This window comes from Falco rusticolus, chromosome 2, assembly GCF_015220075.1.
Source record: "Falco rusticolus isolate bFalRus1 chromosome 2, bFalRus1.pri, whole genome shotgun sequence".
Taxonomy (NCBI): Eukaryota; Metazoa; Chordata; class Aves; order Falconiformes; family Falconidae; genus Falco; species Falco rusticolus.
In genome coordinates this window covers 57,846,922-57,865,232 of record NC_051188.1, presented here as the reverse complement: position 1 = coordinate 57,865,232, position 18,311 = coordinate 57,846,922, and the positions used below count along the sequence as shown (strand labels likewise).

Here is an 18,311-nt window from a genome sequence, read left to right as displayed (position 1 = left end):
CTCTCTCTTTCTTTCACATACACACGGAGTTCCTAAATTCAGACACAACTTTATGTGACTGTGAACATCAAACTGATGAAATTTGAGATATGAAGCACTACCTGGCTTCATCTCCTTTGTATATGGATTTTCAACAGATTCAAATACTGTTGACACATTACTGAACAATATTCAGCAAAAAAACTAGTCTCCAAATTGTTCGGGTAGGCTTACTGCATGCCACTCAAGTATTAGCCCACAGAGAAGAGTATTGTCATCTTCATCACACTTTTCATGTCTCCCTTAGCACATAGTATCCCACTCTTCTCACGTTAAACATCCCTTTATTTTCACCACATTCTCTTCATCTCACACCATTTACTAGAGGTGAGAGACACCAACAGATTACAGTTTTTAAAGACCATACTAAATAGATAATGCACATGACACCTGATACTGCAGAGTGCTTTGTAACTTTAAATATTCTGACAGCAGTGATCTCCCCAGCAGCTATAAGTATTCAGCATTTCCACGACTGATTCTAGTGTAAAGTTTGAGGCCCAGAAAATGAAGACCTTGCAGAACTGGCTGCATATGGGAAATATAGTTCCAAAGATTTGGCAAAGCACCTCTGAAAGGCTTGGGCAGAGGCAGGGATAGAAGTCAGAACACAGCCCCATTTAACCACAAGACTGACCCTTCTCTTCCTGCCCTCCCCTAGTGCACTGCCTCTCTTTACATTCCCATACAAATGAAGCAAATGTCTGTAGACAACAGTCCCCATCGGTGCATAAACTAGGGGAAACACCCAGAGCTGGCATATATAGCACACTGAACAGCAAAGGGATTCTGCATTCAGTCACAGATACGCTAATGCATACCTGACCTCTGGCATTCCTTAAATCTAGGTGATTTTGGAACTGCAACAACCACCTTTGAAATAAAGACTGGTGCATATAATATTACTTGAAATAATTCTAGAATTATGGAGCTATAGGTCTATTTTGGATTCCAGTTGATTTCAATTTATTGTATGTCCTTGAGATCCGTAGATTTTCTCTGGAAAATGAAATAAAGTATTGGCAGCAGCTTATGACTATTTAAATGAGGTTCCTTTTTTATTCTTTATATGAGCCACAGACAGTGATGCAGTTCATTGTTAATAATTTAAAATCATTTCCCTCCTGCATTCAGAGTAACCTTGTTCTCTTTCTTAACCCTTTCAATAAGAGCACCTTTAGCCTGAACTCAAAAGGAAAAAGAGGTTAACAAAAATGCACTATTTGCGAGTCCCTCCTCTAAATCCCTACCAGACACTCACCTTCTGAACCCACTGACTGGTCAGTGTTTTAATTTTAATATTAAATTAAATCAATATTAAAATACATTTTAATTTAATATTAACCAAACACATTAAAATCCCTTTAAGTTTTGGGAAGCTGCACGGAGAACAAAAGAATTGCCCCCATTCAGCTCTTGGATGGACACGGACAATTTGGTTGTCACCCGGCAGCTGGGCTGGCCAACCTGAATGTGAGCAACCGCACAGCAGACCCAGACCTACTTTCTGGTAGGACAAACTGGGAACATGAAGCTGCCTGTGGACAAGCAGAGGATTTAAGAAAGGAGGACGACATAGTGAGAAGCAAATAGAGGAAATGACTGGGTGGGGCTAAGGGCAGAAGTATGGCAGTTAAGATTTCCCTAGCAGTTTACTGGACTTACTGATGTGGACAAGTAACAGGGACTGAAGAGACAACCCTGCAGAAAAGCCAGTTCTGCTAACGCCAGGCTGCTCCCAAGCCCACCACATCACTCTCTGTGTCTCAGGTGCCATCTGAGGCAGCCGGACTGGACTGCCCGCCCTTTGACAGGGAAGAGGAGAGGTGAATGGCAGCACCAGAGGCAAAACCAGCTCAGCTGCATTGCTGAGAAGCAGAGAAGCAAAGCCAGTACCATCAGCCTCTTTCTGCAAACTAACCCCCCTCAGTCCAAAGGACACCACGGCCTCAAAGCAGCCAGTGGGGAACAGACAAGAGGCGCAGCAGCTGTCCCCTTCCTTCCACTCATTTTCCTTAAGCATCAACCATAGCACTATCGGAATATCATTCGCTGAATATTTTACACTGATCAGTCAGACATTATCATTACAGCTTTTGTGACACTCTTCGTAGAGGTGTTACAACATGGCACAATGCAGTGTCACATGGAGTTGCCCGTGCCAGCTCTAAACAAGTTAGTTCAACTGGGAGCAGTACAGCTGCATGAACGAGCACTGCCCAAACGAGGCTGGTCAGCGCAGGTTCCTTTGTGCTGTACTGAACTGTGCCACATAAACATAGCCTAAATGGGGAACAGTACAGAGCACAATGTCTCCTCAGTGACTACTGTATATAAATAATAAATAGGACTGCTACCCACTGATGACACTGATGATTGTACCTCTAATCTTAATTTTCATCCTCCCACACCCGAGGTTCCCTGGTTTTATTAGAACATGCTGCTTGAATTGAAATCTTCGTTACAATGAGCTTAATAGCCAGACGTACAGCTGTCCCGCTAGTCTCCTATAGCAAGATCTATTCCACAGATCTCCGACTTCTACCAATAGCCAACATTGATACTGAATGAACTCTCACGAACAAAGCTATGTTTTCTTAATAATAACAGTTGTATAAACATAAGGTCTTCTCAGTTAAAGGGAAACCAACATCAAAAAGCAGTAAAACATGGAACCCTAAACCCTTCTTTCTTTGAAGAAACACGTTTGAAGCGAGGTGTTTCTAGTTATGGGTGAATGAAATGAGAATTCAGCTGCAACAAACGGACATCCAGTCCGTATGAAAGACTAATTAGATCCATCTGAGAAGCTGTGTCTAAAACTGCTTCACATATTTCAAAGGAAAGCTCTTCTAGTCTATCTTTTGAGAAGACTACATCAAAACATTTAGTCACAGCTGACGCACATCTATCCACTACAGCAGTATTATTTTTCATAAGCCATAAAAGCTACATTAAAGTAATGTTAATAGTCTGGCTTACTTAAAAATTAAATTAAAGGGGAGAAAAAAGCAGCATAGACATTTAGAGCTAAGAAAGCAACTCAAAGCAGCAACGACCTTATAGTTCCCCCCTCTATGCCAAAGCATCATGAGATCCCAAAGTAGAATGTCATACTGAATATTAAATGTGCTGAGAGTTGCTCAAGAGAACAGAATTAATGATGAAACACCATCCAGGAGCTGCAGAGTTAACTATGGCTTTTTGTAGTAATAAGGTAGGCTCTTAACATTACATTAGTATGTTTTAAAATGTAACTATTGCTACTGCTAAACCAGCAGGAGGAGCTCACAACATTTTTTAATCTATTCATTCCACAAAATTTGGGGAGGGGGCTTGGGAAGTTGGCAGGGGGTTTTGAGGGCAGGGAGGAGTTGGTTGGGCTTTTTATTTCCAGTTTTGTTGGATGCAAAAATCAATGGTAAAGAAAGGCATCCAAGTGATGCTCATGTAAGCATTGTTTTTAAAAACTAGAAAATAATTATAGGAACACTGTGGTGCAGGATCTGAAGTGTTGAACACCCATACCCCAAGGAGTTTGCAGTCTTACACTGAAAGACCACAGGAGGACTGGAAGGGTGGCAGGATGCATTAAATGCTGTTATGCCAGAAACAAGACTTTTTGAAGAAAGAAGATGGTATATTATTGCTCTGTATCATTACAGGTATTTAATTTATATTTCAGTTTTTTGTTCACTGGAATTCCTGGAATCATTGAATCATGACCCATGGCAGAACATAGCGTCCCTTTTCATACCACAGGAATTCATCCTATGAAGCCACATGTGTGGGGAATTCTTCATTAGGTAATTTAGAATTAACCATTGTAAAAATCTAGCTCCTTCTCTGCCTTCTAAGGAACTATGCTTTAAAACAATGAAGAGAAGTAGATTCTAAAATAAAATAAAAACTGACCATGCTTGCTTTTAAAATACTTCACATTTTAGCATTTCAGACCTTTTACTGTATTTTCTTTTTAAACATTCCTTGTAGGCCACATACCAGTGCCAGACCATATGTTACCGTGGGTTTTGTAGCAGAACTACAAATCTCCAAAAACAACTATAACCAAGCTATTACACTGGCCCGACACAGAGGGGAGAGCATACTTAAAACTACACAATTAATTCATTACTTTTCACGTTATTTTTACCTCTCAACCTTGTAGGTATTTTCTTTACATGCTCATAGAATACTGTGTGAATAAACTAATCCAAGATACCCACACCAACCATCTCTCTTTACAAAGCAAATACACACCTATTGTACCAGTCCCTTGCACATAATTACTGCTAAACCTGTATGGCATTTAAAAAAATAAAACAACACAGAATTCAGACACACTCTGCTTCTCTTTTTTTGCTTAGTACACAAGCACACCTAAGGTAAGTACATACAAATTTTGTATGAGTATACTTAATATTTACCTAAGTATGTCTACCTCTGTCTCATCTAACATCCTAGCATCTAAATTCTCTGACAGACTCAATGCAGCAGAGTGGAAATGCATACCAGGAACACTGAGTTCATGACAAGATACCGAGGCCAAGGCCACTTTCATTTAAAAAACACGATGTCAGCAGCCACAGAAACGTAGCAATTAAAGCACTTGCCCAGAGTCAGAACACAAGGATCAATGCTCTCCTCAGACTGAAGGATTCAAGCGCAGAGTGCTTGCCTCCCAGGAGAAACTGTTCCCATCCCATCAGCATATGATGGGGCATCCTCTACCCTTCCAGTAAATCTGCCACTGCACAGAAAGGAGCGCAGGATCAATAAAGCCACAGAGTCAGTCAACAAGTAGGAGCACTACTATAGCCTACCGATAACAGCCTTGCTTTGCAAGGGTGGAAATCGTGGCTCTGCTCTCAGCACAGGGCTAGCTTATGCATACCACGTTAAAATGCCATTATACGAATACATCTAAGTCTTACAAACAGAAGATATTCTGGATTTGAACCTGAATTTAAAAAGTAGGTACACAACCTCTAAAATGATAGATTCCATAGTATGTGACCTATAGAACTTGCTAATGAAGAGTTTTATTTGCACAACTGCACATGTACTGCAATGAAGAATTTATGTACTACTCTGCAAGCAAAACATAAACCGCCTGGAAAAAGGCAGGAAAAGTTTTGTGCTTACAGCTGTCAGGATTATCTAATTGAGCTGCCCCCTCCACTTGTGCCTTTACACTGGCACTGGCACTTCATTCAAACTAATACAGGGCATTGTAATAACAGAGTATTTTATTCCATACATATAACAATATAACATATCTAACTTTCTGATCTATAACATCATATATTTAGAACTCGACTAATCAGAAAAATCTTAATTTACTGCTTCTAGGGATATACATTCATTTGTATCTTTACTGGCTACTGCTCTTATTAATTCCTACAGGTACGTGCTTTTCATCCCTATTAATACAGCCCTCATATTTCTTTTATATGACCAGTTAGTTATATATTGTTATGTGCCTGAAGCATACTAGAAATGTAAAATACTAGTAATAATAATTCTGGTATTTTACTGGTTCTCTTAACACATTTAGTAATTTTATACTGATACGGCTGGGCAATGTTACCTTTCTACTACATGGACTACTGGAAAGACAAAACTTAATATGCATTGAATTATGGTCCCACTCCATTCACATTTGTGTTCAAGGAATTAAATGTGGACTAAGTTTGCTTACAGAAGCTTTCTGTGTCATTGCTCTGATTTTATATTATACTATACCTTTTTACAGTTGATGCTTTTTATACTTCAGCTGCATCTAGTTTGATTTTTCAGTGATATTTCTTCTTAGGCATTCTATTCTTCCCCCAGAGAATTAAAAAAACAAAGACAATATTTCCTAAAGTAATTTTAAATCAACTTAGCCCTCAGTCATAAAATTTACAGCAAATGAATACAGAAGAATTCTCCTAATTAAATGTTTATTACATTTTAATTTGAAGTCAAAGCTTAATCATAACTAGATATACATGATTCACTAACTAAATTAAAGCATACAGATATCTTACCTACTCCATGCTGATGATACAGGATGTATTCAAATAACGGTGACAGTAATGCCTTAGATTTGTATTTTTTTACTCTTTTATGTACTATACAATAGGTTTTCTCTTGCAAATATTAAGAGGGTACATAGGCCAATTTTCCACCTACATAGATAGCTAACAAATTCTTCACATCTCATGAAAAAGACAGGTGGGGAAAAAAACCATTGTTTTTTTCCTAAAAATTATTAAAAACATTCATTAATCAATTTCTCATTGGGCTGAACAAGCTTCACTATTTTTTCACACAGATTTCATGCCTGTAATGTATTTACCTGCTCTTAAATTTGAATTTAGGAAGTGGTCCAACATTTTGTGATAAATGGTAGCCCATTCTAGTAGCAATCTGAAAAACGTAATTAAGCTTTCTCTACTCTTCTTATTCAGCATTTGACCTATACAGGTCCCACTGGAAATATATCAAATTTCCAGTTGCTCAAAGTAACTTCTGAACTATTTCACCTTATGCTTTTTTAAAAAAATAAACAACTTTCATTCACCACAACTTCAATGGTAAGAAGCTACTTTATAACTGAAAACATCTGGAAATTCTTTGTCAACTGAACAGATGAGAAGATGAGGCTAAGTGGTCTGGGAAAGTATGCATCTACTACATAGATGAACCACCCTAACAGAAAGTGCAGAGAAATCATGCAAATCTGCTGTAAAGAATACTCAAGACAGAGGATTCCTACACTATAGCAAAGAATCAGAAAATGGATTATGCCAAAAGGTTTTGAAGAATGCAGTTTATTACATAAAATACAGCTACAAATTCTTGCTCAACTAAAATTAGGTCCTCAGTCTCCACATAGAGCAACAAATTTCAAACAAAGAGAAACATGACTGTACCTCCTAAAATGTAATTACTTACTGTTGGTATTCATCAGTTGAGCCTTTGCATTCTATCACTCCTTTTGGCAAAGCCAAGGTGTAAAAAAAAAATCAAGATGGCCCATCCCTTTTCTACCACCTCCTCCACCACAAAGATATTAATACAAACTGTTCTTTAGTTTGCTATTTCAAGTGACATTCATAGCAGAAAAATAAAACTGAAGAGTATTGAAGGAAGTGAGGAGGGTAGGTTATAGCACTGAAAAGATTGCACTACAGTCACATAATCACTTACCTTTATTTCCTTTGTTGATTGAAAATTATACAGTGGTGGACCCAATAAACTGAACTTTATTATTGGATACGTGGTCCAATGTATTTATGTTCTCCCTTGCTTAGGCCACTTAAATTCTTTGCTATTATTTTTATTATACATTTTAAGTGTATTACCTACATGAAATCCATCACCATTGGAGAAGTCAGTTCATGGCTGTCCATGACACGAAACTTCTACACACACCAGTGGCTAAGGGGCTGCTCACATGCTCGCAGTGCGGCTGGATAGGGCAGCTCCCACCCAGTATACTGTTCCATTAGCAAAGTAACTCCACACTGGCTGTGAGCTGCCAGGCAAGGAAGTCTGCAAACAGGCAACAAAGCCACCATCACATGGATCCAGAGCATCCTTGGTGGCTGACATTTGGCTATGAAGGTTCAATTTCACACAGTGCAGGGAAACCACACAGCTACCAGGTTTTCTCAATATATGTAGGTTCCCGTTTGCTTTTGTCTCTCCCACCCTTTGGTACTCTACAGAACATTCAAGCTTTGTAAACAAAGATCAGGCTGTAACCTTCATCAGCAAAACTGGATCAAGTCTCTGTATCAACGAAATCATAAAAACAAACAAATTTTATGGACTAGCAATAGAAAATGGCATGATGAAAAAGATTCCTGTCTGATATTGAACTAAACAAAAGATTCCAGAGTTTGGTGGTGGGATGCTTCTGGGATGTTTGCTGCTGTTTTACATTAGTCTCATGTAACAGAGGGTATTCTTCCTTCAAATTCTATTTTAGCAGCCATATTGATTGTAAGATCTTTAACTCCACTGATGAGAAGAAAAATTTTAAGCGCAAGAAAAACACTAATCAAAGCCCAGAACCTGACTATCTGTCCTCCAAAGAACTAAATGGATATATATGACAAGCAGTTAGCTTAAATATTCTTCTAATAATTAATATATAGGTCAAAGAACAAAAAGAAGAATAAATGACACTTACATGAATTTAGTTGGCAAATTCTTGGTACACGAGCAAGCAGATCTCACCAAAATTGCTACATTTTAATTCTCAAGTCAGATCATTAGATCCTTTTAATTGTGAAAGTGTCTGCTTTTATGTTGATAGGGTATCACCAGAAACTACTGTCTGATACTGAAAATTCTATAGTACACTAATTTTATAGAAACTTCAGTATTAACATATATGTTGCTGGCTTCAGAATAACAGCAGAGCTACTCTATTTTAAAAGAAGTAGTATCAAATTATGATTTAACAGAAGTTTTTAACCTCCACTGGACACAAGAAAACTAGTATTTTTGTTTGCACTGCTTCAGGCAAACAGTCTTGCTCGCACTTGACCACATCTTTTAAGTCCTTCAGTTTGGGGAAACAAGGCCTCTTGCATCAAGGACCTCTGTTACAAATGAAGTGGTTAAAACCAGATGGTTACAGAACTAAAAATCCTGAAAAACAGAGAACAGCAAAGAGCAGTTAACACTGCACAATTCATTAAGATTCTCATGATAAACGAAGAAAACCACAGATGACCCCTAGACCAAGATGCTGACGAATGATCTGCTCACAAACAGCGGGAACCATGGAGAAGCCTGCTGCTCTCACTCCCTGCACAGAGAGCAAAAGCACTGCACACTGTGAGGTGGTGAGGTTTCGGCTGGCGAGAGTATAAGAGTTAAGGAAAAAAGAAAGGAGTCACTGTTGGAAGAGTCCCAGTGGTAAACAAAGTAAATCAGGATGCAAACACTGCTGCTGCAATGCACAGTTTGCAGCAGGAGTAAACTTCTGAAGGGGAATGTGAAGGTGGCCCTCCCACTGGGCTATCTAACTGCACCACAGATTCAGCTATCTTTGTCACAAGCCACAAGGGGACACAACCCACAAAGTCAGAAGCCCATGTCACACCCACTTAATAACAAAAAGTAAATGCAGAGGTTCAAAAAGTGAGGCTTGTGTTTCTGACAGCAAAGTTAATAAAGAAAGCTTTGAAATTCCCCATTTTTTTTCTGTTATACCTCCTGATCAGAAACAAAGATTTCTCATTCTTGGTCTTTGGCTTTTCTTCTTTGAAGTTTCAAGGCTATTGTTTTTCCATTGTACATCTTTCAATAATAATCCAGAAGAATTTTAACTGTGCTGTATTTACTATATTCTCTTGTCTGCAATATAATCACAGGAGAACCCCAGCAAAAATAAAATTATTAATAAAGAATAACATGTCCTAGGCTACTTATCCAGTAACAATGAAAAATAGGTTCAACTCTGAACAACCCTGGTATTCAAAAAGAGTTACCTACTTTTTTACAAATCCAAGCTCAGGAGTTAATCCTAATACACTATGCCTCAATGTTTAAGTGAGATAGACCTCTGGGCACAGTGAAATCCACGTACTGGGATTTATTTCACCAGCTAAGGAATTTCCAGATGCCAATAAATAAGGTATTATCTCTCCCCGTGTATACAGGCTTGGTTAGGGTAGAATCAGAACGCAACAGTTGCTGTCACCAATCCCTCTGACCCAACCTTTAGGGCACACAGCCTGTCCTACCCAGCACCACTACTTCCTCCCTATTGCCTACACACCTCTTCACCCATGACGCTGGGGGTGCTCCTGCCTCCTTACCTAGCAGCAGAAGGTAACAGCAGTAGCATACTGCAGGGACACAAGGACATGAGCAGGAACCTCCTCATTTGTTATTTTTTGAATAACAAACCGAAGGACTGGAAATCAGTCCATATATACCTCGTTAAACTGGGCTTACAGCCCTGTAACGTTCATACTGCTGCAAGACATCAGAACTGTTTAGCAGTTCCATTTAAACTGAGAGATGGGTTTGGACTGTGCTATAGGTGAGAATGATTTTCTGTGTGTTAAAATGGTAAATCAGCACCAACGGCATTACATGTTCAGCATCCTTTCTCAGAGTCCGTACCACCTGGAGAAACACAGTGCAGTTTACAACTCAGCTGTTCAGCTGTAAATGGAATCTAGGACTGACTCTCATATGGGCTTGTATGTTTAGTTACCTTCACAATCAACAGAGACAACAGCATAAAAGGAGGCTTAGGCCTCTTCTGTCTGTAAACTTTCCTCAGTTTGATTTAAAGATGTATCTTCACTGAATTATGTAAGTAAATATAAGCAAGAGTTTAGGTAACTAAACCAAACTGAAGTAATTCTCTCAAAAAATACACGTCCACAGATGCATGCCTGTGTAATTAGTTGTGCTAAACAGAACTCCTAGTTCAAGGAGGTTCAGCTATGGGAATTAGATTTCAGAGCTCACAGCAGAAAGGGCCTACGCAACGCTCAGAGACACCAGCAGCCACCCTTTACCTTTCTCACAGCAGCAGGCAGCTCCATGCTGACCGCTGTTACACAGCAAGGTTGCAATAAAAAGGTGGAAAGGCTGGGGGCAATGACTACTCTGGGGAAGGTCTATCTCTGTCACACAAACCAGTGCCAATCCAATGCTAAATTGGGCTGAAATCTGGCAGAGATGTTTTTTGTTTGAGCAGTAGGTTGTATCCAAGTTCACAGGATGCCTGTTAGGGCCTGAAATAAATTTAATTCAGTAAAAAGCTGCATGCAGACATGGCCTTCGCTCCTGAAGTGCCATTCCACAAGCAGGGTGAGTGTCACTGCCATGGAGCAACACTATGTATTAGGCACTGAGTAAATAGTTGCTCAAGACCTCCTGGAATTCTTTCTAAAAGAAACGCTACAACTAAAATGACCACCTTCTTTCAGAGTTAAAGTAGTACGCTAGCAGGAGAAAATTTTTAAAGGTGCTGACCACAACAATTCATCTCCATATCCTTTTTACAGTGCACCTATGATCCACATAGAACAGAAAGTATCCCTGCTCTCTATTCATATTCTCACATTCATCATGAGTATATGTAAAATAAAGAGTGACAGAGGTAAAGGTTAGGCATCTTGCCCCACCTAGGCCAACAAAAAGATTTTTTACAAAAGGCTAGGTTTTCATTACCTCAGTTCACAGAAGTGAAAACAATCACCGAAAAAGACATGAAAATCATGTCCTTACACTGAAATTTCAGCAGAGCAAAGCAAAAGTGAATCAGTGAGACAACACTGTCTTCACTGTGTGAAATATTAATTTAGATGTCCTTTTTCAAAGAAATCTCTTTAAATGCAACATAAGTGGGAACATTATGACTATAAAAAATGTCATGGAGAAGATGTTGCAGAAGTTTCTTCAATAAAGACACATAAGAAGAGTAAACAGCTGTCCAAAGTAAACCAGAGGACTTCTGAGATTCCTCATAGTCCTGGCTTTTCAAATGGTTCTAAGAAAAACTGGCCTTTTGGAAAATATTTGCCTATGAGTCAACAGGTTCTATGCAAGTCAACTGTCTATTTAAAAGAAAAAAAAAAAAAAAATCTCAGTTTGGTTGTGGAACTACCATTAACAGACTTTAAAAGTAGCTCTTTCTATAAATCAATTCAACCAGCTTGCATCTTGGCATTATTCTGCTGAACAGCTGAACTACTGAACACAGCATTACTATTCTTCTACTGTCATGGTCTGTCTGCCTTTCAAGTTGACAACATTAAGTGCTTAAGTAATTATCTTAGTATATTTGTAAAAACAATAGTTTACACACACTCATCTGAAGTGACCTAGGCACATCTTGAAACATTAGTGTTTTACTATGACTACGCACAGTTTTACTGCTGAGGTGCTGAATAATTCCACTGCAATACAATTACACAATCCACTTGCTTGATTCTTTGATCTGTTTGGGTTTTTTGTAATCACTAACTACACATAACATCAAGGTAATGTAATTTTTGTTGACATTGCGCTTATTTTCTTGCTCTCATATCTACAAGGCAGCATAAGACCTTACTTCTAAACAAGACACTAAACAGGGTTGTTAATTAGAAAATGATTTCATAAACAAGTAGATACAAAAACGTTCCACAGGCACAAACAGAGAAAAATCTTTGCAAGCTAGCACTACTTAATTAACACAGAGAGTCCTGTTTTGTAATTTACAGCAATGCCTGCTAAAGACAAAACAAGCATCTATGTTGGATCACTGAACACATAGAAAATTTTAGTAGGTGTCAAGGGGAATATACATTGACTCAATACATCAAATTTCTAAGAAAAAAACAACAGAACTTACAGAAAATGATGAGCCATCCTTAGAAACTGCAACCAGGTAAATTCCATCTCCTAGACGCACAGAAAGCTCCCAGGTACTTCTCTTTGATTTAGCAACAGGAATTCTAAAAAAGAAACAGACAGAAGAAGAATTTTTAACAGAGATTTCATGCTTCTCCTATTTTAACCAGAAGCACTTCCCTCACCGGATGGTCAAGAGGTACACAAAATACCATTAAACTATACACACAGTTGGGAAGCATAATTGAAAAAAATACTAAATACATTTTTCTGTCAAATCTCATATAAGGAGAAAATACACTCTCTTTCTAGATTTGCCTTGACACACCAGGTACACTGATAAAGTTATAGGAGGCTCCTGAATACAGCCAGAGCTTGCTGCAGAATTAGCTCAAACAGGATGAAAAGCAGATGAGAAAGCAGGTTGGCACGAGAATAGCAACAGTGATAGCTGGGGCAGTCTTTTTCAGGGCAAAATATAATCACTATTTCTTTCATCTCATTCTCTGTAAACCTTAATTAAAGACCAATTACAGACAAAAGATTCAGCCAAATAAGGAAGAGAAGTAATGTTATAATTAATACACATTTTAAAGAGTATCTCATCCACAGAGCCCTTAAACTGAAAAAATAATGATACATCATCACAACCCACATGTAGGTTTATACCTATTCCTGCAGCATTTTCTAGCTCCACTAGTTACCAGGTAATACAAGAAACCTGAATCTTTTCAACTTTAGCTTAAAGAAGCACACCTGGCAGCAAAGGAGTAAGAGCTGAGTCTCCATTCTTGGAAGTTCAGAGTGAAACAAGTAAACAAACAATTTTTGGCTATTTAAATGTATACTCTGTTTCAGTTCCCGCATCCTGACTTCTCAAGTCTCTTCCACTTTGTTCTAACAACTAGTGTCCAAAGGTATGCTACAACTGTTTTGATGAGTGGTGGCCACATATTAGCATCAGCAAGCACCAAGTAGCCTAAAGAGAAAGTACGAAGGTGAAGTTTAAGCTCCATTAAAACAAAGACACTTTATTTTGGTAGAGCTTTTCTCCCACACCAACTCCTACAGGTGTTTAGATTCTCTGTCAGAAATCCACAGAGATAAGTTCATCATCTTTAGGTATCTTCTTAAGGATAATTTCTGCTACACTGTTCATCTGTTGTACGTTATAGAGCTTACTACACCATTTTACTGCAGCCTTCAGAGCCTTAAAACTTGGAAACACGTCTTTCTGTGTTATGCCATGAGTATCCTCCTGAGGGTTCAGGTGCCCAGTGAAGAACATCTCCCCAAAGGAAGTGCTCAGGTTCCCTGTGGAATCAACAGGCAGAACAGAGGCCACAGGAGAAATTAGCTGCCTAAGCCAAGGTTAACACACTAACTTGCTAACAATTTTGACAATTATTTTAAGAAGGTTGGGGTTTTAGACAGCTGAAATCTAAGCAAGTAAAAGTTCAGGTACCTAATCAGCAAGGCGTTTCCAAAAATTGTGCCTTGCAACAAGCCTGAAAAAGGGAAATGGAAACACTAAATTTATTAGCTAGAGAAGTAGATGCATACTTATCATTAGTTACTTCTGGATCCAAGCCAAGTAAGGCCTACACCAGATTTCACCAAACATCTTGGCTCACCTCATAACTATTGTTATGCACAAAGTTCATGAAAACATATTGAAAATAACCTGTTCCCATACTAACGATGCCAAGTGTCACCTTTCACATTTAATACACAGTGACAATTGTCAAAACAACAAATCTGAGGAAATATCTATGGCTTATTGGGCTCAATGACATTTCTCAGCACCTCGCCTTGAAATTTCTGTATGTCACCAAAACATTTAGACTGGCTGATAGGAAATGCGACAGACAGGGGAGTTCCTGAAGAGGAGGAACAGGAAATTCCTGCACAGGTAGCAGGCAGCAAGCAGAGAGATGTTTTCATTGCACTTCCTGGTACCGGCGCACCAGTCAGGAGGAACGTGGCAGGGTCTGGCTAAACACTCCTTGGCACTCCACTGCAATAACCAACAGGATTTAGCAGTTTATAGCAACTTCGTATTTCTCGTGTAAGAGGTAAGATCTCATCTCAAACACAGCTTAGTAGATCCACTTCACTGGTGGCATGAGATTCCCTCTAACCTTGCTGGCACAGCTCTGCTTCATATTGCATTTGACTGGAAGTGACCTCATGAATCCGGCTGCTGGCCATCAAAGGAAAGACAGTCTTGTTCTCCAGCAGGGATTATTTTTGTTCAGTCCTGTCTTGCTGAGCTTTGTCAAGTGTATCTCCAAACAGGATGCATGCCTCTTGAAAGGCATGACTATGATCACTGCTTTGCCTGGGTTTCAAACAGCCACACAGGCATATAATTCCTCTTTCTGCAACACTGGTGGTCAGAAGGGCAAGATCCAGAGCTGCATCTAATACCAAGTACATAGCAACTTGTACTTCCCCCCTGGAATTGCTAAATGCATTTGTACAGTGACATTTTTCAGCCTTGCTAATCAAATGCCTGTGGCTTTGTAACTGTAACCTACTGTTACACGAAGACAGATATGGACATTAGCTCATGAAAATCAAATTTCTTTCAAATAATTTATCTTGCAGTAGACTCCATTTTCATGGGACTCAGAGGGTTGGTTGTAGGGTTTTTACGTACTAGTAAAGATCACAAAGTCCAAAAGTAAGGATCAAAGTCCAAGCTTCTTGGCTATGGAAAGGAAGTTGCTCAAGTCTGTGAACTACTTTAGAAATGCAAACGTTTCTATCAGGCTAAGAAAGGGGCTTTTTGGAGGTGGTGGGGTTTTTTTTGTTTGGGTTTGGTTGTTGTTTTTTTTTTTGTGGGTGTTTTGGATTTTTTTTAAATGCCTGAGAAGTCTCAGTGCATGGGAAATAATCTCTCTGCTCTTGGCCAAGGTTGCTTCCTTAGCTGAGAATACTTCTAAGTCCTCCAAAGGGAAAACATCTGGACTTCTGAATATATTTTCCACTAGAGTTCACGGAAAACCTCCCAAACTTCTGGCTATTTTAAAAAACGTGTAACTTTTAAAAATTCTACATACTGGGCTGAAATCTGACATACTCTATTTACAGAGAAAAAAAAATAATGAAAGAAAAAATAATGTCATTTTTACCATCAGAAAAGACACAAAAAACTTCAGGCACTTCCCCTCCAACCCTAGATTAGAATCCACACAATATGTCTTTCACAGGGTTCAACATGCCCTCGCTTTCTTCTCCCAGTTTTGGCAAATGAAATGTCAAAAAAATTACTTTATTTACATATAAAGATCACTGGCTGCAGGAAGAGACACAAGTTTAGCAGCGAGACAAGCACCATGTGAATGGGATGCAGGGCCACAGGGAGCTGTATGCTGTTGTCCCTTGCCAGGAGTACCACACACAAAGAGGAGAGAGCAAAGGCAGCAACACTGTGGCCACAGTGACAGGAGGCAGGTGAAGAAGCATGTTATGAAACCCCCTGTACAGAAACGGGCAGTTCTGAACCTCTGTACCCTATACTGCCTTCTAAAGGGTACTATCACGAGCAATAGGGGCACAAACAGTATGGTCATAGCCTGGCTCTAAGTCATAACGGCATTACTCAAAAAGCACTGAACTTACAAAACAGTGTAAACTGCGTGAGAGAGAAACAGCGGTGTCTGCCTGCTTGGTTATTTATTTTTAACCTCTGTCACTGTTTAAGTACAGATGATGCCACCGTCCCATAATTTATTTCATACATTGCACAGTGTATTATGTCCCGTTTATCCCCAACTGCCATGAGAGAGAGAGGGGGAGATACTCTATAATAATGCAGCAATTATAGCCCCTGCTTTCTTTGCAAGTTTTCAGTGAGGAAACCAGACCGCTGCTAAGAATTTTAGATTGACACACACTTACTGGGCTCACGGAAAACAGACACTAATTAAACTATTATCTATTCTAGTCAAAAACAAATAATGAAAGAAAACAGACGTTCACAAAAGCAAGTCAAGTAATAACTCTGCCCCAGCCCATCCATTTTGACTGTCATCAACCAATGAGATAGAAGGAACTCAATAAAACTACAATTTTCTGCAGTTTCTGGCAAATAAACTCCCCTCTCCTGATTACTGTTGATGATGTAATGAGCTATGATAAATGTCACCAGCTCCTAAAGGGTCAGGAAATTGAGTATAGATTTTTTTTAGTTCCAATTCAAAATGTGAGTTCTAATCTGGGGGGAAAAAAAACTTTAAAACTCTCTTCACTTCTCATATTTTTGCTGCATAATACTTTACGTAAACACAGAGAAATCCCAAACTATCGTAACAAATTCTCCCATTAAGAAAGATTATAAGTGTTTGAAAACCACATTATATGACACTCCATGAAGCTGTTTTTCAATTGTGCAATTACCTATTCAGCAGTTAAATAAAAGTGAAATATTGACTTAAAACAATGTTAATGGTCAAAGAATCATTAAGAAATCCTTCATCATAACTTTCACCGCAGGTGGCCTGTAAAATGATCAAGAATAATGTGCTGGATTCTGTAGCCACCAAGGTCAGTTTCTGCATACAAATCTTTGCAGGGGGAGAAAAAAAGACCTTCAGAAAGTGGGCCATTCATCTGAACCAAGTTCAGAGAATTTCCAGCACTGTGAAAAGATATGTTATGCAAGCACATAGATGTATTCAGTGGGGGTAGACTGAACCAGCTACATGGAGACTACAAAGGAGCCCTCCCATGGCTCATGAATAAGTCGAGGAAATGATCAGAAAAAAATGGAGAGATGTTTAGACAGATGGCCCACTTAAAATGCCTGGGACAGGGCATAAGCAATTTTAATGAAACTTTAGATCTACCATATAAATTGTTTCTTATTTTCTCTGCCCTCCCCCCAAAAAAACTCAAGAAAGGCAAATAGAAATTTAACAACTCAAACAAGAGCCTATCTTATGATGTAAAAAAAGGAAAAGGGGAAGTAAATCTCACGCTTTTGAGCATTATTGGTTTAATAAGTTCATATACAAAGAAATATCCTTCACAGAACCTTCAACTATCAGATGAATATAAAAGCAGGGGATGGATAGATTAAAAGAATTCTAAACAGAAGTGTACTGCCAAACAAAACAAAAATCTAAGCTTTACTATCTGAGTACTTTCAGCACTTTCCAACATAAAAGTTCATCGTTGCACAGAAAAGATAAAAGCAGCACTTTCACAGGATTATTTTAAGAACTAAAAATTATGTGAAAGGAACCTAAGAATCTGGGAATATTTTATTCAGCAATTTGAAGTATTTTCTACATCTATTCACACACATTTTCTACATATATTCAGATTAATCCATCTACCTATATTACATACACTTTAACATAAAAATGGGGTTTCCTTTTTTCTGCTTTATCTGTGCATACGTATACATATACCCTTTTCACCTAGAGTATGAAAATATACCATCATTAGAGTAAATTATAGTTCTGCATATGTCATACAAAATTATAACCACTACTAGCCTGTGTGCCAGCTGATCAGACAAAGGGTGAAATAATTACTCACGGGTTATGTCAAAATGGGTTTACATTACATTTTCTTACATATTAAATTTAGATCAATAAAAAATATGCATATTTATAGCCATGCACTCTATCTGAATAGTGACCACAGGAAAAAAAATCAGTTACATAGAAAGTAAACTACAAAATAAAAAGCACCGTTTTAAAAGGATGCTACAGAGTGCACTGTGCTTTGATTCAAAACAGTGTACATCTGGGTGCTTCCTTTTCCTCTAACAGAAGCCTTTTGGGCGATTTGCATTGACCTAAGGGCCTGCAATCAAGTGCCCAATAAAAACCTCCAGTGCCTTAATAAGGGAACCCCAGATCAAGGCAAAATACTGAAACAGTTAAAACTAGATCTTA

At 38.6% G+C, this 18,311-nt stretch overlaps 1 protein-coding gene across 1 annotated transcript in view; it reads right to left on the bottom strand.

The window, feature by feature from the left end:
- Positions 1 to 18,311, bottom strand: part of PCCA (propionyl-CoA carboxylase subunit alpha) — a 292,425-nt gene that overhangs the window by 99,414 nt on the left and 174,700 nt on the right. Inside the window, exon 19 of the mRNA XM_037378105.1 lies at positions 12,401 to 12,503. Coding sequence (XP_037234002.1) covers positions 12,401 to 12,503 — 103 coding nt within the window. The remainder of the gene's footprint in view (positions 1 to 12,400; positions 12,504 to 18,311) is intronic.